At 37.3% G+C, this 21,427-nt stretch overlaps 2 protein-coding genes across 9 annotated transcripts in view; one reads left to right on the forward strand and one right to left on the reverse strand.

The window, feature by feature from the left end:
- Positions 1-15,756, reverse strand: part of C1GALT1 (core 1 synthase, glycoprotein-N-acetylgalactosamine 3-beta-galactosyltransferase 1) — a 38,000-nt gene extending 22,244 nt beyond the window's left edge. Inside the window, exons 1-2 of one of the 6 annotated variants that reach the window (XM_032303926.1) lie at positions 15,403-15,755; positions 7,929-7,991 (exon numbers count right to left, since the gene is read on the reverse strand). Coding sequence is in view for 2 of the 6 variants with exons in the window: in XM_032303925.1 (XP_032159816.1) it covers positions 15,403-15,409 (7 nt within the window). In the remaining 4 variants the exon portion in view is untranslated. The other 5 variants (XM_032303928.1, XM_032303925.1, XM_032303929.1 and 2 more) reach the window with 5 other exon arrangements.
- An 80-nt stretch (positions 15,757-15,836) lies between these two features.
- Positions 15,837-21,427, forward strand: part of ASNS (asparagine synthetase (glutamine-hydrolyzing)) — a 145,769-nt gene continuing 140,178 nt past the window's right edge. For 2 of the 3 annotated variants that reach the window (XM_032303922.1, XM_032303920.1), the window contains exons 1-2: positions 15,854-16,476; positions 16,820-16,889. The gene's annotated coding sequence lies outside the window, so the exon portion shown is untranslated. Of the gene's footprint in view, positions 16,477-16,819; positions 16,890-21,427 lie in introns of all 3 variants that reach the window. The other variant, XM_032303923.1, reaches the window with a different exon arrangement.

Raw genomic sequence — 21,427 nt, forward strand, 5'->3', positions numbered from 1 at the left:
AAATAACAGAAATCAATAAAATTCAAAATAGAAAAATAATTAAGATTAATGAAATAAAAAGCCATAATCAAATGTCTAACAGAATTATCAGTGCCTAAAAAAAATTAACAATAATTCTTTGGACTCATCCAATCCAAGGGTATAATCAAATTTTCCTGTCTTCTATAATCAAATTGCCTCAATTAGTTCACAAATGTCTTTTTACAGTGGGTTTGTTCCAATTCAGATTTAAACTATATTCACATTCACAGATAAAATTAAAAGTAATCCAAAAGAACATTTTATATAACAGCTATTAAACACAAAATCCTAAATGAAACACATTTCTCTAAAAAAGCAAATTATCAAAGCTGATTCAAGGTATAAAAACTAAATGAATAAATAACCACAAAGGAAATAAAGAATGTTGTCAAAGAGCCAGACTTCAAAAAGGTCTAGGCTTTTCTTGGATAAAATACTTAAATCTTTCAAAAAACACAATTTTTATATAGGCATACTTTATTTTCACTGTGCTTTCCTTTACTGTGCTTTGCAGATACTAGTTTTTTGTTGTTTTTTTTTTTTTTTTTTTTTACAAATTGAAGGTCTGTAGTAACTCTTTGTCCATTAAGTCTATCAGCACTACTTTTCCAACACCATGTCACTTTATTTCTCTGTGTCACATTTTGGCAGTTCTCAGGATATTTCAAACTTCTTCATTGCTATATTTTTTACAGTGAACTCTAACTGCTGATCTTTGGCGCTACTATTATAATAGTTTGGGGTGTCACAAACTGCAGACATATAAGATGGCAAACTTAATCGATAAATGTTGTGTGTGTTCTGCCTGCTCCACCGATTGGCCATTCCTCTTTATCTCTCTCCTAAGACCTCCCTATTCCCTGAGACACAAGAATATTGAAATTAAGCCAATCAGTAACTCTACAATGGGCTCTTCATGTTCAAGTGAAAGGAAGAATCACATGTCTCTCACTTTAAATGAAAAGCTAGAAATGATTAAGCTTAGGGAGGAAAGCATGTTTGAAAGCCAAGACAGGCCAAAAACTAGGCTTCTTGTGCCAAACAGCCAAGTTGTAAATGCAAAGTTCTTATAAGAAACTAAAAGTGTTACCCCAGTCAACTCACAAATAATAAGAAACCAAAATAGCTGATTTGGATATTGCTAATTTGGAGAGTACTTTAGTAGTTCAGATAGAATGTCAAACCAGCCACAACATTCCCTTAAGCCAAAGCCTAATCTAAAGCAAGGTCCTAACTCTTTGATTCAATGAAGGCTGAGAGAGGTACGTGAATATACAAGAAAAGTTTGAAGCTAGCAAAATTTGGTTCATGAGGTCTAAGGGAAAGAAGCCTTCTCCATAAGACCACAATGTAAAGTGAAGCAGCACATGCTGACATAGAAGCTCCAAGTTATCCAGAGAATTCCATATAAGAATAATTACTGAAAGCGGCTTCACTAAACAACAGATTTTCAATGTAGATGAAAGAGCCTTCTGCCGGGAAAAGATGTCATTTAGGACTTTGAGAACTAGGTGGGAGAAGTCAATGCCCAGTTTCAAAGGACAGGCTGACTTTCTCATTAGGGGCTAATGCAGCTGGTAACTTTAACTTGAAGCCACTGCTCACTTACCATTCTGAAAATGTTACAACCCTTAATAATTATGCTGCATCTAGTTTGCCTGTGCTCTGGAAAGGGAACAACAAAGCCTGGATGACATCATATCTGTTTACAACATTGTTTATTTAATATTTTAAGCCTACTGTTGAGACATGTGCTCAGAAAAAAAGATTGCTTTCAAAATACTACTGCTCATTGACAATGCAACTGGTTACCCCAGAACTCTAACAGAGATGGACAAGATTAAAGTTGTTTTCATGTCTCCTAATACAACATCCATTCTGCAGCCCATAGATCAAGGAGTAATTTTCAACTTTCAAGTCTTATTATTTAAGAAATACATTTTGTGGGGCACCTGGGTGGCTCAACTGGTTAAGCACCTTTGACTCAGGTCATAATCCCGGGGTCCTGGGATACAGTCCCGCATCAGGCTCCCTCCTGAGTAGGGAATCTGCTTCTCCCTCTCACCCTGCTCCTCCCCACTACTTGTGCACATGCGTACTCTCCAAGAAATAAAATCTTGGAGAAAAAAAAAAGAAATACGTTTCATAAAGCTATAGCTGCCATAAATACTGAATCCTCTGATACAGCTAGGCAGGATAAATTAAAAACGTTCTGGAGGGAATTCAATATTCTAGATGGCATTAAGAACATTCATGATTCATGGGAAGATGTCAAAATATCAACATGAACAGGAGTTTAGAAGTTGATTCTAACTATCATGAATGCCTGTGAAGGGGTTTAAGACTTCAGGGGAGGAAGTAACTGCAGGTATGGTAGAAACAGCAAGATAACTAGAATTAGAAATGGAGCCTAAAGATGTGACTGAATTGCTGCTATCTTATGAAAAAACCTGAATAGATGAGGAGTTGCTTCTTAGAGCAAAGAAAGTGATTTCTTGGGATGAAATTTACGCCTGATGAAGATGCTATGAAAATTGTTGAAACGGCAACAAGGTTTAGAATTTTACATAAACTTAGTTAATAAAACATGAGAGGGTTTGAGAGGACTGACTCCAATTTTGAAAGAAGTTCTACTGTTCGTAAAATCTATCAAACAGTATCTATGCCAAAGAGATATCATTAATGAAAGGAAGAGTAAACAGATGCGGCAAACTTCATTATTGTCTTATTTTACGAAATTGTTACAGCCACTCCAACCTGCAGGAACCACCATCCTGATCAGTCAGCAGCTATCAACATAAAGACAAGACCCTTTACTAGCAAAAAGATTATGACTCACTGAAAGCTCAGATGATGGTTAGCACTTTTCTTTTAGCAATAAAGTAAATTAAGGTATGTACATTTTTTAAAGACATAATGCTACTGCATCCTTAACACACTACAGTACAGCATAAACATAACTTTTATATGCATGGGGAAACCAAAAATTCATCTGACTTGCTTTATTATGATATTTGTTTTATTGCAGTGGTTTGGAACTGAGCTCGCAATAGTTCTGAGGTATGCCGGTACACATGAATCAGTCAGGAAGTTAAGTAGAACTTAACCAATTCTTCTTTTATGTAAAAGTTTGATACCAATCTCTGACAAAGAGGGCCCAAAATACATACAGAATTAAAAAAAAAAAATCAGTCTACTCTCACTCCAAAATAATACGTCACCAAAGGGAATGCACCCCCAAATGTTAATGCTATCTTAAGTTGGGTCTTTGGAAAGGAAACCATGAAAGAAGACCTTTGTGTAAAAGTGGTTTATTAGAGAGTACTCCCTGGGGATGCCTGAGTGGCTCCGTCAGTTAATCATCTGCCCTCAGCTCAGGTCATAATCCCAGGGTCCCGGGATCGAGTCCCACATCAGGCTCCCTGCTCAGCGGAGAACCTGCTTCTCCCTCCGTCTGCTGCTTGCCCTGCTTGTGTGCTCATTGGCACACGTGCTCTTTCTCTCTCTCCACCTCTGGCAATAAACAAATAAATTAATTAATTAAACCAATCTTAAAACAAACAAACAAACAAAAAGAAATTTCATAAAAAGTCTTCCCTAGAAAAACTTTAGGTAAGTAGGCCAGGGAGGAAAAGAAGGTCATGCAAAGTTCCATGGGAGATAATTTTAGCTCCATACCCTAGGGTAGTTCTGGAGGCAATGCCAGCTGCACCTCAGAGTTGTATTCATATAATTAATAATTGGTTAAGGGCTGGCCTTAGGAAATAAACTTCCCAGACACTCTCATAGCTTATACATTGGCAAAACTGGCTCTGGCAGTGTGAGGGCAGCCCAGCAACAAAGAACCTTACAAGACAGATAATGGGAATGAATATACATTAGGAGCCTATGAACAGAAAAGAGATACAGAAACTTGGACAAATTATTAGCATCATCTGCTATGGTAACTTTGTCACTGGGAAAGTTAAAAATTGCTTGGTTTGGTTTTGCTGTATGGAATCCCCAGAAGTTTCAGCAATCAATCATTCTACTTCAATCATCATATAGTGAATAGTACTGCACAGCCCTAACAATGCATACAGAAATTTTAATCAGCTTTTTAGTATTTACTCTAAAATATCAATAGCCACTTAAGAATCACCAGGTATTTTAAGGAAAGCCTCTAATACGAAAGAAAAAAACCAACAAAGTCAAATTTAAAGCAACCTGAAGAGAGGATATAATGAGATGAAAAGTAAGAAAAACCTAATCATTGAATTCTGAGATATTAAGAAATGTCATGCCATTCTATTCATGAAAAAAGAGTAAGAGTAAGACTAAGAAAAAAACTAAGAGGACTAAAAGAACTCCACAATTAAACTATAAGAAAATAAAAACCTGAATAGAACAGCCATAGGATAAAGTTAAGGAAATCACCCTCAAAGCAAACCAAACAAAAAGATAAGGTGATGGAAAATAAGAGACAAAATTGATAACTAAGGATCAGTTTACAGGTACAGATAAAAAAGAGGGTAGGAAACCAACAATCAAATATTTCAAGGACATTTCCAGATTGAAAGGATCCAAGGAGAGCTAATATTCTGAACAAAAAGACCCACTAAGATGTGGTATCAAGTAATTTTGGTAAAAATCCATTCTGCAAGAAAAAGAGAATGAGGCAGAGATAGGAATTAAATGGTTTTATTTTTTTTAATTTTTTAAAAATTATTTATTTACTTGAGAGAGAGAGAAAGCGAGAGACAAAGCATGAACGGGGGGAAGGGCAGAGGAAGAGGAAGAAGCAGACTCCCTGCCGAGCAGGGAGCCCAACACAGGCCTTGATCCCAGGACCTTGAGATCATGACCTAAGCCTAAGGCAGATGCTTAACCGACTAAGTCACCTAGGTGCCCCAGGAATTAAATAGTTTTGGACTTTTAAAGAGCAACGCTAAAAGCTAGAGGCAATAGATAAAATCCTTCAAAATTCTGAGGAAAAATTATTTCCATCCTAGAATTTCGGACAAAGGCGAACTATACAAGGATCAAGAACATACTGCTTATTTGGTACACAAGACTGGCTCTAGTTTACCTTCCTGCTTTCTTACTTCTCATACTCTCTTATCTGCAAAGAACATTCAGCCATTCTCCAAGTTTGCCATGACCTTTCATTTGGATGACTTCGGCCATTCTAGTCTTTTCTGCTTGGTCTGCCTTCCTCTATTTTGTCTACTATATAGATACATAATTCTTTCAAGGTTGCTTCAGTTTCAGTATTTTCCATGACTACTCTTTCCTACTGCCTTATCAAATTAACTACTCTCCCTTGAATGTGTCCTTGTTCCTTTATTCCCACTTCCTACTATGTATATATCATACTGTGAAATACAGTAAGTGCATCTCTTTCCCATTAGACTATGAGTTCCTCAGGGAAAGTGGCTATGGCTCTTATCTCTACCTCTCTAGCACCTAACACACTGCCTGGCTTACAAAATGCATTCAAACGTTTGTGTGTTTATTTACTAAAGGGGGGAACACAGTTGAAATGAATTTTGCAAGCAGAGATCTATATTTATACCACCTAATATACTAAATAAAAAATCATATATGGTTCCATCATTTGAAGCTTTTATACTTCTTTAACCCCAAAACATAAAATAGATATGAACTATATATATATATATTATTTCCTTTGGTGTGTATTCAACTCATATGAACTATAATACAAATACATATTAATTGAGACAGACTAAAGGCATTTTCTATTACTAACTTATTAAGATGATAAAATAGTTTGAAAAATATTCACACAATTTTAGCTTCAGAAAATCAAAAGTGAAAATACCTTGTTACTATTCCATGAGAACATAAATATTTTTTGCACATAAATAAATGGAAAGACATCCCATGTTAGTGGATTGGAAGAATATTATTAAGAGATCAATACTGCCCAAAGTTATCTATAAACTTAACATAATTGCTATCAAAATCTAGTGATGTTTTCTGAAGAAACAGAAATATCCATCATAAAATTCATATGGAATGTCAAGGGAATAAAACCAGAGGACTCAGAGTTCCTAATTTTAAAACTTACTACAAAGGCTACAGTAATCAAAACAGTGGCACTGGGATAAAGATAGACATATAGGCTAATGGAACAGAATAGAGAGCTCAGAAATAAACACATGCATTTATGGTCAAAATATTTTCAACAAATAGGCCACATGCATTCAATAAGCAGAGGACAATCTTTTGACAAAAGTGCTAGGAAAACAGAATATCCACACACTAAAGAACGAAACTGGACCCTTATCTAACATCATATACAGAAATCAACTTAGATCAAAGACCTAAATATAAAACTATAAAGCTCTTAGAATAAAACAAGAGAAAAAAAACTTCCTGATACTGGAATTGGGAATGATTTCTTTGATAGGACATCAAAGACACAAGCAACAAAAGAAAAATTAGTTAAACTGGACTTCATGAAAATTTAAAAATTTTAAATATTAAAAGATACTATAAACAAATTAAAAAGGCTACCTACAGAATGGAAGAAATATTTGCAAGTCATCTATCTGATAGGGGATTAACGTCCAGAATATATAAAGAATTCCTAATACTTAACAACAAAACCAATAAAATGGGCGAAGGACTTGAAAAGACATTTTCCAAACAAGATATACAACTGGTTGATAAGTTAAGAGCATGTTGAAGGTGAAAAGATGCTCAACATCACTGATACTCAGGGAAATTCTAATCAAATCTATAATGAGGTACCATATCACATCTATTGGTATGGCCACTATCAAAACAGTAAGTGTTGGCAAGGATGTGGAGATATGCAAATACTTGTGCACTATACTGTAAAATGTACAGAAATGTACAATGTAAAGCCACTGTGGAAAGTAGTATGGTAGCTCACAAAAAAATTAAAAATTTAGAGTTACCACAGGATCCAGTACTTCCACTTCTGGGCATATGACCAAAAGAATTGGAAGCAAGGTCTCAAAGAGGTATCTGTATACCCATGTTTATAGCAGCAATATTCACGATAGCTAAAATGCAGAATTAATCCAAGTGTCCATCAATGGATAAATGAATAAGCAAAATGTGTTATGTGCATACAATGGAGTATTACTCGGCTTTTAAAGAAAGGAAATTTTGTCGTGTGCTGTAACATGGATGAACTCTGACATCATGTTAAATGAAATAAGCCAGTCACAAAAAGACAAATACTATATAATTCCACTTACAAGAGACACTCAGTTAAAACCATAGAAACAGAAAGTAGAAGGGTGGTTGCCAGACACTGGTGGTTGCCTGAGATAGGAGACAACCAGTTAAAATCATAGTGACAGAGAATGGTGGTTGCCAGAGAGGTATGGGAAATTACTGTTTAATGGGTACAGAGTTTCAGTTTTGCAAGATGAAGAGTTCTGGAGACAGATGGTGGTAATAGTTGCACAACAATATAAATGTATTTAATATCACTGAAATGTACACTTAAAATGATTAAAATGGTAAATCTTATTTGTATTTTACAACAAAAAATTGGAAAAAAAGGAATAACAATGTTGATTTTCTCCAAAATAACCTATATATGTATTGTTACAAGATTTTATTTTTTATTGCTTTTTAAATACAAGAAAATTTTAAAAAGTTAAATAACTCAGTAAAAGCATTCAAAAGATTTGTAAAAGAGAAGTATGTGAGTATACCTGAAAAATTCTGGATAGGTGTGTTGGGGTAGAGTTAAGCCTAATGGATCCACTTAAAATATAAGATTTTTAAAAATCAAGTAGTATAGTAAAAAGTTATTCATAATGTTGTTTAGAAAATAATTATGAGAATAACTGGAAATTCCTTAAAGGAGCATTGCAGGTTGGAGGGCAGATTAAGGCTACTAGAGATGAAAATATATTACTTACAATGAACAGTGGTATATAGGTAGAACAATTTGACATTCAGGGCAAACAGACAAATCAATTTATCTATGTCAGTAAAAAAAAAAAAATTTTTTTTTTAATGCTTTTAATTAATACTACAGACATAATGCTGAGAAACTTTTTTTCTCTACAACCGTGCCATCAGAACTAAGCGATGTGAAAGTGTATCAGTGAGACTGGAACATCCCATTCTTATATGGATGATGGATCATTTATCAAATAACAGCAGTCTTAATTTCCAAATCAGAGTTTCAGATAGGGTTTCCCAGACACAACATTCCACATTTATCTTAACTGTATATTCTCTAAGGTAGAGGACTTTGAGTTTGCTTCTCAGCCCAGGCCTGATGTTAATTAACCCCTTGACACACAGCCTTGCTATACTTCAAACCTATCAAATATTGCTTCATTTAAATTTTGTCTAAACTCCACCCTTCTTCAAAATCCTATAATAACGCTGTCCTTTCTTTATTTAGTAAAATGCAGGCAGTTTGGTCTGGCGTGTGGTCTCCCTCACAGCAGCAAGTTAATTAACCTTTGTTAGCTTAAAGATATATATCCCTGGTGGTCTTTACCAGACTGAAATAGAGAGTCTATTAAAAAAACAAGTACATATAGAAATTTAATACATAATATACACAGCATTTCAAATCAAGAAAAAGATGGTTTATTCAAGTAATGATAATGAAATAGTCTTTTGGGAAAAAAATAAAAATCAGCCAGCTGGATTCCTACCTTTCTCTTTCAAATTCCTAATGTTTCTAAGATTACAATATTTTAAAAAATGAAATTATAACAAAACTAGAAGAAAATATCTTTTTACATTTTCTTAACATGAAATGGATATCTTTTCAAAACTCAGATACCATGACTATAGGAAAATGGTATGAAATTACTCATTGGTTAAACTTCTGGCAGTAAAATTGCTGGTTTAGAGATGTTTCTGTACAAAATGTTAAAAAAAAATCTACACAGCAAAAAATGCCAAAAAGTATCATAATGAAAAAGACAAAAGATCAATCTAACATAAAAACATATAAAGAAAATAAAGGATTTGCAGAAGAAGAAAATACAATGGTCAAGGATGTTCAAATTTCACATTAAAGTAATTCAAATGCAGAAATACTATTTTTAACCTATCATACTAGCAAAAAATGTTTAATTACACTTATGACATGGAAGAGAAAACTGGCACTCATGCATTCTCACAATACATACATTTACTGTCTTTTGGAAGGGCAATTTGGCAATATATTTAAAAAAATTTTTTTTAAAGATATACTATGCAATCACTGGCTTTTTAAAACACATATATATATTTTTTAAGATTTTATTTATTTATTTGACAGAGAGAGAGAGAGAGAGAGAGATGTCACAAGTAGGCAGAGAGGCAAGCAAAGAGAAGAGGGGGATGCAGGCTCCCTGCAAAGCAGGGAGCCCAATGTGGGGCTCGATCCCAAGACCCTGAGACCATGACCTGAGCCGAAGGCAGAGGCTTAACCCACTGAGCCACCCATGCGCCCCTATTTTAAAATTTTAAATGACTATGACCTGACCCATCATTTCATCATCAGAAATTTTTCCTATGTACACAAACACATAAGTCTGAAAAGGTATTTACGGCAGCCATTGCCATAGATGTTTGTCGGTTGATAAGGAATTGGTTAAATTCACATGGTACATCTGTACCACAGAATACTCTGCAGCTGGCAAAACAATGATCTATATGTGCTAATAAGGAAAAATCTTTGCATATTTGGCAGTTATGACTTTTTTGCTTGTAAGGTATAGTGGCTACATTTTAAATCAGAAAAAATGTAAAGAAAACAAATTAAAAAACTGAAACTGAAACAGTAGACACAGAATATGTATATACAGAAAAGACTGTTTTCTTTCACATTTCTGTGTATTTGCATCTTTTACTTTATATCAAAGAGATGTTGCTCTATCTCTTAGTCTTAGTCTCTGTCTCCACTTTACCCTTTTCATTTATTTTCTTCCATAACACAACTTCATTCATGAAAACTGTGTAAGATGAAAGATATATTTTTTAAGACAAAGTACTACAGTCTGTATAGAATAATCACATTTGGCTTCTTAAATGATTCTGTATACATAATTCTGGAAAGGTGTATATAAAGATATTTAACAAAGTAAATTTTGTTAATTATTATTTAAATTTATATAATAAATATAAATTTATTATAACAAAATAAATTTTGTTATTTAATAAATTTTGTTATCTACTTCTGAGAACTAAGACTAGGTGGCATGAGGAAGAAGGGCTTTTTTTTTTCATTTTATAAACTTATGTTTTAATGCTTTTATCAAGAAACATCTATTACTTTTTTTGACAAAAATTAAATAAAGGTAGGCTACTTCATCTATAGAGATAATCTAAAAAAAAACCAAACTGCACTAAAATCCCCACACTTCTTACACAAGAGGATCTCTTGATCCTTTTCAGACTTCTCCAAGTTTGACTCACATACACATTCAACATTTCTATCTTGACCTTAAATTCAACATGCCCAAAAGTGACTCCTCAGCTTCCTTAATTCCCTTCCTACCTGCTCATCTTAACTAAAATTACTGGCAATCACCTAAATTACTCACCAATGGCTTCCTATTTTACTAGAAGCCATCTGTTTATCTAAACTAGAAATCAAAGTGTATCTAATTTTTTAACATTCCCCACTCCCCTTACCCTCACCCCATATCCAATCAACAAATCTGGCCAATTTTATTTCCTAAATTTTTTTAATCCATCCCCCCCCTCTCCATTTCTACTATTTCAGACCCTCTCTCACCTAAGCAACTGCAATATTTAATGTTAACTAAATATCCCAATGCTGAGGCTATTCTATTCCTACTGTGTTCTCTGTCTATATAACACTATCTTTTCTCCACCATCTATGCCCCAACCTCTGTAACTCCCATTAAGCCAATGACCTCTTGAGCTGGGTGATTCTCTCTTGTGATTGGCTATCCTGTTCATCATAAGATGCTTAGTAGCATTTGTGGCCTCCACTCACTAGATGCCAACAGTATTCCCCTGGACTGTGACAACCAAAAATGTCTCTAGACACTGCCAAATGTCCCCTTAGGGTCAAAATCAGCTCCAGTTAAAAAGTCCTCTACTGGGTGCCTGGGTGGTTCAATGGGTTAAGCCTCTGCCTTTGGCTCGGGTCATGATCTCAAGGTCCTGGGATTGAGTCCCACATCCAGCTCTCTGCTCAGCAGGAGCCTGCTTCCCCCTCTCTCTCTGCCTGCCTCTCTGCCTACTTGTGATCTCTCTGTCCTGTCAAATAAACAAATAAAATCTTAAAAAAAAAAAGGATTTACCATGCATTAAAAAAAAAAGAAGTGCTCTACTAAACTGTTTATCATATATACATATACCCAGTTTATCATATATACATAAAATATCTCAGGAAGAATATATAAAGATTAATTGTAAACCTCTTTGAGGCAGGCAATGGGGTAACCTTATTTTTCACTATCATCTCATATGCTTTTGATCTCATTCCTCTCTTCTAACCTGTCCATTGCTACCATCCTAGTCCAAGTCACCTCCTCCTTTTCTCCCTTCTCCTCTCCCTCCCTCAACTATTTTGACTCCTAATCAACTTTTCCCTTTGCATCCTTCTTTCTTCAATCCATTTTTACCCATTTCACCAGTGATCTTTTAAAAAAGATTGTTATCACTCATATGCTCAAAATCTTCCAATGTCTTCCCAACCTCAGAAACAAAGCAAAAACCTTAAGATGAACCTCAGTAGTCTGCAATCCTATCCCCACTCTTCTTTTTCTGATCTCTTCTCCTAGTATTTGGTTTTTATAGGTCAAAAAGAACAAACAGAAATTTCATAAACTGAACCTATTACTGTTTCCCTTGCTGTGTTCTCTGAATTCCTTGCTGTTCCTCAAACATGAGGGTCTGTGCATCTGCTGTTCTCTGTTGGGAACACACCTACATACTCACATGGCTTATTCCCCAACTTCTTCAGGCCTTTATTTCTCAAAGGGTCTTCTCTGGTCACCCTATTCTTACTATCTATTAACATCTAATATATTACCTATTTTACTTCTTCATCTTGTTTATTGTCTCTCTTCTCCATCTTGTTCATTGGTTCTCATACCTGAGTCTGCATCAGAATCACTTAAAAGTTTTGTTAAAATAGTTTCTGAACCAAGAGGCTTGGATTGCTAACAAGTTCCCAGATAATGCTGATGCTACATATCCAGGGACAACATTTTGAGAACCAACGCTTTAGAAGATAAGCTCCTCTAGGACAGAGATTTTTGTCTGCCTGTTTGCTTTCTCTCTGCAACCTGGTTCTGAGTAAGCACTGAGGTAAGTAAATGACAAATAAATTCTTTGTTCCTACCACACAGTCTGATTTGGCCTGCCATATGTGCTAAAAATTATATGGTTGTGATGAGTTAAGTTGTATCCCTCGCCAAAAGACTGAGGTCGAAGTCCTAACCCCAGTACCTAGAAATGGGATCTTATTTGGAAATAGGGTCTTTGCAGATGTAATCAAGTTAAGATGAAGTCATCAGGGTGGACACTAATCCAATATGACTGGCATCCTTATAAAAAAGGGAGGATGCCATATGACAAGACACAGAAAGCAGCAGACTGGAATGATAAAGCTCCAGTCAAGGAATATCAAGGACTGCCAGTGACACGAGAAGCTAAGAGACATGAACAGATTCTCCCCTAGTATCTAGAGACCACAGCCCTACCAACATCTTGATTTCAGAATTCCAGCCTCCAGAACTGAGATGATAAACTTCTGTTGTTTTAAATTACCCGGTCTGCTACACTTTCTTATGGCAGCCCTAGGAAACCAATAGAAGGACCAAGAATGCAAATGACTACACAAGCCGTACATAATTTCAAATTCTGCCCATTATCTAATTTCCACCAGTTTAAATGTTTTAACATGCAGCTTTAGTTGTAACCTAATCAGGTTTCTCATTTCAGAAGCTCTCCCAATTTAATTTGCCTCTCTCTGCCTTCAATGTGCAAGGCAGCTCATACTATAGGTTTTAGATAGTTTATTCAGTTTTTTTGTGGGGTTCTTTTTTTGGTTACTCCTATCTTCTTGCATGTTTCCCTATTTCACAAATATCAATTTATTATTTTCTTCAAGGGATACTTCTCATTTTCACACATTATATACATTTTTGTATATATTTTCCCCTTGGCTACCTGAATTAGTTGCAAAGTGAAAATTTAAGTAAACAGTAGACATACATTTAGATTTAAGATAAAATGCTATCTTCTCTTTTCGAGAACAATTCTCCTTTCTCTTTCTTCCTTCTATTATAAAGTAATTACCTTAATCCTAAAAAATTTGGGTAAAAAAATTTTTGTACTTTTCTTTTCATCTTGTTACAGTTTGTACAGTAGTGTCTTTATTCAAATTTCAACAAATCTTCTAAAAGTAACATGGTTGTATTGGGAAGCTTAAAATTTTAAATGAATCTGAAATTAATTTCATCAAGTTCTCCCCTTTCCATTTGGTTTGCTTACAGCTACAATGTCAAAGAATTCCAGTCAATGATTTCATCAGAGACCCTATTTTAAATTACCATGGTTTACAAGGTTTATAATCTGTAAGATGCAATTTTTATCTTCGCACAAATTAATATACAAATAGTAAGCTGCATATGTCTAAAGGACACAGTTTTTATTTCCATGACTGGGTGAAAATGAATCCATTGTATGTACTACTAAATAAATTTGTGGTAAAATTCTAAGAATTTCTGGATATACATTTCCTCAGAAATACAGACTAGTATAACCTAAGCCAAAAAAAAGCATATTTAAGAAAAAACCATATCTATCCTTCAATGGGTAGTAACCACAAAATATTTTTAAAATGCTGAGGCCTAAATAAAAGATAGAGAAAAACACAAATCACAGGCAAATTGAAGAGAGATATTTAATAGTTCTCCACGAGTACTGAAAAACCATACTCTTTTCCTATGAAGAATTTTAAATGAGTCATACTTTCCTCACTAAATCACTGTTTTACTTAACATATGGTGACAAGAGTTAACTGTCTGGTAACTTGAAACTTTATATTCACTTAAAGTGCACATCAATATATACTAAGGCTAGTGAAAAATGATAGTATAGTTTACTATATGAAATACTTAGAACACAAAGCATCATGTGCATAAGGTTCACTTGACACTTATCTGCTAAGAGTATGGAAAGCTGTCTAAGTATCTCCTAAAAATTCAGGTTCCCACTGTCTAAACCTACACCAAAATCAAGCAAGTTGAAATCATGCATAACGCTTTTTCCTGGCACCCAGGCCGAGCTATATATATATATTCTGTGCCTAACTTTTACAAAATGAACATATTTCTGTCCCAATCACATTGGCCTAGTTATTCACTTTAATGCGTTAAAGTTCTGCCTTTACAACTTTTTAATTCATAATGAAGTCAATTCATGGTTAGTATAATCGTTTCCAATCTGAAAAGCGTTAAAAAGATATACTACAATATCTGTAACAAATTTAGGGAACTAGATTATAAAGCCAATCAACTTTTCCAGAGCATGTGGTGCTTCCTTGTTTATTATTTTAAAAAGTAAGAGAGTTAAGAGCTAGGGAAGAATAAATCCCCATTCCCGAACTGCGTTCTTCTTTTAAGAGTCTACAATTTCTCCAAATTCAAAGCTGTATGGCCAACTTGTCAGTACCTACTACTCACAACACACTCGCGGTGGGGAGGCAGGGGGTTGGAAGAGGAGGAAAAACTCTTTTCCTTCTCCACGCAGCAAGTGAGTCAAACACACCTGGCTCACTTATTCTGCCAGAGGGAGTGAAATTTAAAAAAAAATAATAAATCAGCCACAGACAAACCTGATGATCCAAGAAAGCCCCAAGGAAGTCCCCCGGCACTTGTGAAAGACGCCCACTCGCCCGGCACTCCGGTTCCCCCGCAGCCCGGCGTTTCTCGCGGAACGTGCCCACACCTGAACCCTGGATCTCGCCTGACCCACAGGTCGCACGGCGGGGGGCGGGGAGGCCGGACGGACAGCACCTCTGGGCGGTCGGGCCACTACCCTGCACAGCCCGCGCCTCACTGCCGCCACCCGACGGCTGGCAGAGAGCGAAGAGGAGAGGGGCACCCGCGGGCAGAAAGGAATAACCCACCACGAAGAGAAGGCTACTCGTCAACAAATAGCGGCCCGATGGGCAGACGGCCCCAATGGCAGTTCACAGAGGCGCCGGGAGCAGGAGTGCCCCCACACCTCCCTCAGGAGCCCGCAAGTCCCCAGCCCCGGCAGCGACCCCGAGACACCTGTTTGGCAGCGCCCGGGTTTGGTTCCACCCTCTAGACTCCCCCAACACAGACTCCGAGCAGTGAGGACGAGGGGAGCGCAGACCCCGGACCCGCAGCCTGAGGGCGCCTCTGCCGGCCGTACCTGACATCAGCCGTGGCTCCCTCTCGCCCCTCCTGGGGGGCGGAGAGGGGACGACTCGAGACCGGCAACCTTAGCTCCTCCCGGTACCCGGAGAAGTGGCTCGCGGCCGCTAGCTGGGGCCGCCCGCTGCCGCCCAGATCATTCCCAGGCGGCGGCGGCGGCGGCTGAGGCGGTCCCAGCTCTCGCTCCCTCCTCCCCGAGCCCCCGCCCGCGCGCCCGTTTGCTCGCTCGCTGGCTCCGCTCCTCCCCGCAGCGCGTCCAGGCCGCGGCCCGCCGACGGCGCAGCCGCCACCCAGGGGTCTCCTAGCGCTGACGTCGCCGCCGCTGCACCAGCCCCAGGGAAGGGCGGAGCGAGAGGGAGTAGGGTGGGGCGGGGCTATGGCGACGTGCGGACGGGGATTGGCCACCAAGCTCACTCCCCGCCCTTCTGCGAAGGGGTCTGGGAAGTCGGGTCTTCTATCAGCAGTAGTCGCAGCCCACTTGCGGCTTCTCGCTGTCGGCCTTCTCTTTCCTGATTCTGCTGCAGGGTTGTGCCTTAGCTTCCGGACCTTGAGAGAAGCTAAAGCTGTGAAACTACAGAGACAGAGGCTAGAGGTACCTGAGGACCTCTGTGTGAGGGATAGGCTCTAAGCCTGCAGAAGTCTTTCGGCCTCTAGCCCGCTTCCTGTTCTTTTTTCTCCTGTCCCCCACTCTCCTACTCTCTGTAGTCAGTATCTCTGTAGTCAGTATCTCTCTGGCCTTAATGAAAGGAAATAAGCGAGATGAGGTATACAAACGGGTGCTGGGTAACCAGATACGTGAACCTGAAAGGGTTGAAAACAGTGGTACCACAAAGCCTTCTGTATCACACGTGGTTTCGTCTGTCATTACTTCGCTTCTGTCAGGCAATAACAGGAAGAGCTTCCTTAGGGCTTTCCAAAACTCATCTTCCTTTTAGTTGGCTAAAGGACTTTGAATCAGAAAGTGTTTTTGGATAGAGGGAGGAGCCTGTGAGCCATTGAGGCAACCCCATAGAGCCAGGAGGTGGGAATAAGTTCTTGGCTTTAACATCATCTACGCGGCCTTAGCTTGAAGGTGAGAAAACTATGCTGCTGTGGTTTTTTTGTTGTTGTTGTTTTTTTTTTTTTTAAAAAAGCCCGTCTCTCTCAGTTCTGTAGTGCCCTTCAGCATAACCTTTAGGAGCATGGGCTCTGGGCTGGCTTCTTGGTTCCTCCACCTATTTCCTGTGCAACATTGGCAAGTTACTTAACATGCCTGGGTGAGATAATGAACAATGTATGTACGTTATTGTTGTTCTTTTTCCTTTGTTTAGCTTCAGCTCTAATAGTTTGCCATGATATGCCGCTAATAGATCCAAGACAATCTTCCGAAAGAATTTAAGCACGTCTAGTGATTCTTAAACCTTTTATTTTTTCAGATGAGAAAACTGAGGTCAGAAAGATAAGCTGATGGGCCCAAGCTAGAAGTGCAAGTATCCTGATGTTCAGGTTAGTGCTCTTTTCCTGGCGGATGCCTCACTTCTCTCCCTTACATCCTTACTTGTACCCTCTTCTTTCTTCTCCAGTTTGTGTATAGTTAATTGCCCAGCCTCATCCCCTTCCTTTCCACAACCACTGCAAAACAGTAAAAGGAGACCCTTCCCGAGGTCACAGTGTTCCAAATAGAAACCAAAACAAACAAAAATGCAAGATTCCTTAGGTCATTTTAATTTTACTGAAATTTTTAATGAATAAGGAATAACTTTGCTTTTTCCATTGAGCAAAGATAAGAAACCCTTCCAATTATAAGTTCAGCCATAGCGGGGTCTCAGATAATTACTGGCAGGAAACGCTACTGATATGAACAAAACCAGATCAAGTAAGTCCCTCCCATCATTTTGGGTGTCTGAAAATCACTTTTATATTCGTGAAAACAGTACATAGTTATTCAAACAAATTTTAAAAAATACCCAAATCCCATAGTCCACGGGAAATCATTTTTTAAAGTGTGTGTTACATTCTTCCAGATATAAAGAATAAAAAAACACATAAAGGCCTAAATACAATATTTTATAAACTGGATTTTATTATGTATATAGTTCTTTTCTCACTGAACAATATATCATGATTAACATCATTTTTAAAAGATAAATGAATGTGCCACCATTTATCTAACCAGTATTCTTTTGCTGTTTGGTTTTTTCCCAAATTTTTAATATAATAAACAACTCTATGATGGACTACCCTATGCATATACCTTTGCACAACTGTGTAATTATCTACTTGGACAGATTCTTAGAAGTGACATTAATGTCAGCCAGTTCTTCAATTTATCAACTAGAAAAAAGAAAGTTGTGGTTACTTTGAAAAATATCCTTTATAGATGGGATGCAAAATGACTGGATTCTCCCATTTGAAACAGATAAATCTTGAGCAGTACTTTTGTCTGTCTGGTGTGGTGTTTCAGTAATATGTGTCAAAGCTTGTTGGAGCAGTGTTGAGGCTCCTTGGAGCAGGGTGGCCAACACTGCTAGTTGTTTAAGCCAAAATCCTTTCTTCCTTATCAGCAGAATTCTGTTTTTTTTTTCAGGATGACAGTGTGTCTAATTTAAAATATTTACTTCTCCAGATTTCTGTAAGCCATGACTGGCTGTGTGACCAATCAATAAAATGAAAATGGATATTGCTAGGAGAGGCTCAAAGCTTTATGGAAGAAATGTCCTTTTAGACATTGGGCCTATATCCATTTTTTTTTCCCCTCACCTGGAACGGTGACGCAATGCTGGAGGTGGAGCAGCCATATTTCAGCCATAACAACAGTGTAGGAAGTATTAACACTGTATTAACAGTGTAGGAAGCCAGAGGTGCAAGGCTTTGTGATTGCTTTAGAGGGCCACCTTATTAGCTTTAGACCACCCATTTCTGGGTTTGTTGTTATGTAAGGGAAAATAAATCCCTCCTAGTTAAGGTTTTGTTATTTGGTTTTCTGTTATAAGCAGTGAATGCAATTCCTAATGATACAACAGGATAGGACAAGTCAGCATTTAGTCAACATTGTATATAGAAATTTTTAATAGAGTGAAATAAAAATGGGAACACAAAATGGAAACAAATAAGCAACAACCACACAAAAAAAGGAAAAATGCTCTCTAATAAACTTAGTTTCCCTTTAAATACCCAAATGTTACAATGAGATTAATAAATCATTTTATATAATTAGATTAAATTCTGTAAATTAAATTATATTCACTGATATAATGATTTTAAAATATGTCCACAATTTCTTTGGTGCTTTTTCCTTTAGTTGGTAGCAATGGGGCTTAATTCCTCTCACCTTGAGTTTGGACTGTGTTTAGTGACTTGTTCTCATGAATAGGATGTGTAAGTGACTTGTGTGACTTCTTAGAGGAGATTATAAAACATATGCCAAAAAAGAAAAAAGAAAACCGATGCTAGTTTTTTCTTCTTCTTCTTCTCTCTCTGGGACTGCTTGCTGGGAAAAGATGGTTTTCAAGTCATAAGGGCTCTCAGACAACTTTATAGAGAGGCCCACATTATGAGTAATTAAGGCTTGCCACCAACAGCCAGTAAGGAACCAAGGATTCTTGACAGCCATGTGAGTGACCTTGGAAGCAGATGCTCCAGTCTTAGGCAAGCCTTCAGTTGACTACCTCCCTCATCAACATCTTTATTGACTTTGGAGAGATCCTGAGCAGAAGCATCCCAATAAGCTATTCCCAAATTCCTGGCCCACGGAGACTGTAAGAGAATACATGTTTGCTGTTTTATGTTTAAATTTTGGGATAATTTGTCATGCAGCAAAAATAACTAACACAGCTGGGTATAATAGAGCCTAGCACAATGGCTGATACATAATTAGGTGTTTAATGATTTCTTGCTTGAATGAATAAACAAGTAAGTGAAGTACAATATGTATTTTTTCAGTTTAAAGGGCAACATAAAGTGCTGGAATTATCTTTGCTCCCTGACACCTGTATTATATAAGGGTTTTCTGATGTGATCATAGAGAAATCAATTGTGACTCTTACTGAGATCTGAACACTGACAATCCTGGAGGAAACATATTGTGAATACAGCAGTGGAGCCCTTGAGACCTGGAGAGTGGCCCCTGTTTTGTCACTGATGAGCTGAGTGGCCCATGGCAAGTTATCTAAACCTTCTAAATCTCAATTTCCCTATATGTAAATTGAGTAAAATAATCCCAACCTGCCTCAAAAGGTGGCTAATCAGATTATATGTGATAGTGTAATTGAAAAGCATGAACAGGGGCGCCTGGGTGGCTCAGTGGGTTAAAGCCTCTGCCTTCGGCTCAGGTCATGATCTCAGGGTCCTGGGATCGAGCCCCACATCGGGATCTCTGCTCAGTGGGGAGCCTGTTTCCCCCTCTCTCTGCCTGCCTCTCTGCCTACTTGTGACCTCTCTCTGTAAATAAATAAATAAAATCTTAAAAAAAAAAAAGAAAAGCATGAACATTCTTTTAATTACATTAGGCTCATGAGATCTATTTTATTTTTAAGCAATTAAGTGTTAAATATTTTAGGTGTGTACACCATGAAGCATTTTCTTTCAAGAGGTGATAACTTATTACTGATTTTACTGTGTACCTTTGTAAAATATTAGCATCATTCATAGTGAGCAGTTAAGATTTAAGAGTATGGCAGGATAGTAGGTTATGATATGTCAGATCTTATTTTATTAGCCTGTTGAAAATTTATTGCACTTTAAAAAGAATACATAATTATGACTGCCTCCTTTTCCTTTCCATGAATTAATTTGTAATTGCAGTTGGGTGTGTGCCCCTCTTTGTGGTAACAGTGGTAGTTAAGCATACTTAGTAATAAACATACATTTAACCAATAATTTGGTCTGAGCCTAAGAGTTTATCCTAAAGCAAAATTGCACCCAACAGCAAGAAAATAGGTGATAGAATATATGTCTTTCTCTTTCAGAGAGGAAGACTTGGGCACACAGGGAAGTCTTTATATAGTGGAATACCAGAGATTATGCAATTATTGACAATGCACAGTTTGGTGGTATGGATGACCCCAGAGGTAAATAGGTGAGGATGAGCAAGATAGAGCCTTGGCGTAGGATTCAAGCCCTGATTATGTATTGGATGAATTATCAAAATTCCCTGGTTTTATTGTATTGTTCTTTCTTGCTTTCTTATATCCAGTATGACTCTCTATCAGTTGAAACTACTGACTTAACTAAACATCAGGTATTTGTTGTTGTAGATGACCCCTACTTCCTACCATCTTTACTTACTTGAATAATAATAAGAAAAACTCTAGATAAAAAAGGACAGAGCATTCTTTTTTGGTGATGACATGCTTTTCAGCAGGGCTCATTCCATATTGTAAATACCTGCCAAGATAAAGTTTTTTCATCCTACAGAAGCTAAAAGGGCATTTCCAAAGAGTTTTTATTCCTTCCCGCTGCATCTTCACAAAATCTACCAAGATTCTGAGACAGTTGAAAATGCTAATGTTATTTTCTAAGTTGACTGATATGTAAAGGGGATAAAGGTAGAGAAGGGAGGAAAGGAGAAGATAAGGGAAAAAAAAAAAAAGAAAGTTTAGGAAATACTTTTAACCTCAAGGGAAGAGGACTCAGCATGACTCACAACGTATTAGCTTGAAAGCAGAGACTGACATGGTTGCACTGAGGACCTTGTGTCATCTAGAGAAATAGTCTCAACTTATGAGATTGGGCTCTCTGGGATTACTTACCCTGAGTTTCTCTAGTTTCCTGGAATATGAATCAAAATATTCCTTAATTGTTTTCCCTCATGGCTCAACAAGAACAGAAAGCATTTGTTTTAAATAGAATAGGTGAAGCTAGTTTTAGTTTAAAATCCCTACGCAGTAAATTATAAATGTGTATGCTACTTCTTTTGTTCTACGTAACTAACTGACTTACAAATCTTAGCTGCATATTGTGACATCTTTTTTTTTCTCACTCCTTTTAAGTTGTGTTTAAATGTATGCATATCTAAAAATGGATTGTGGTAGATACTTGTTTGG

The sequence above is a fragment of the Mustela erminea genome, chromosome 11 (assembly GCF_009829155.1).
Source record: "Mustela erminea isolate mMusErm1 chromosome 11, mMusErm1.Pri, whole genome shotgun sequence".
In the NCBI taxonomy this organism is placed as follows: Eukaryota; Metazoa; Chordata; class Mammalia; order Carnivora; family Mustelidae; genus Mustela; species Mustela erminea.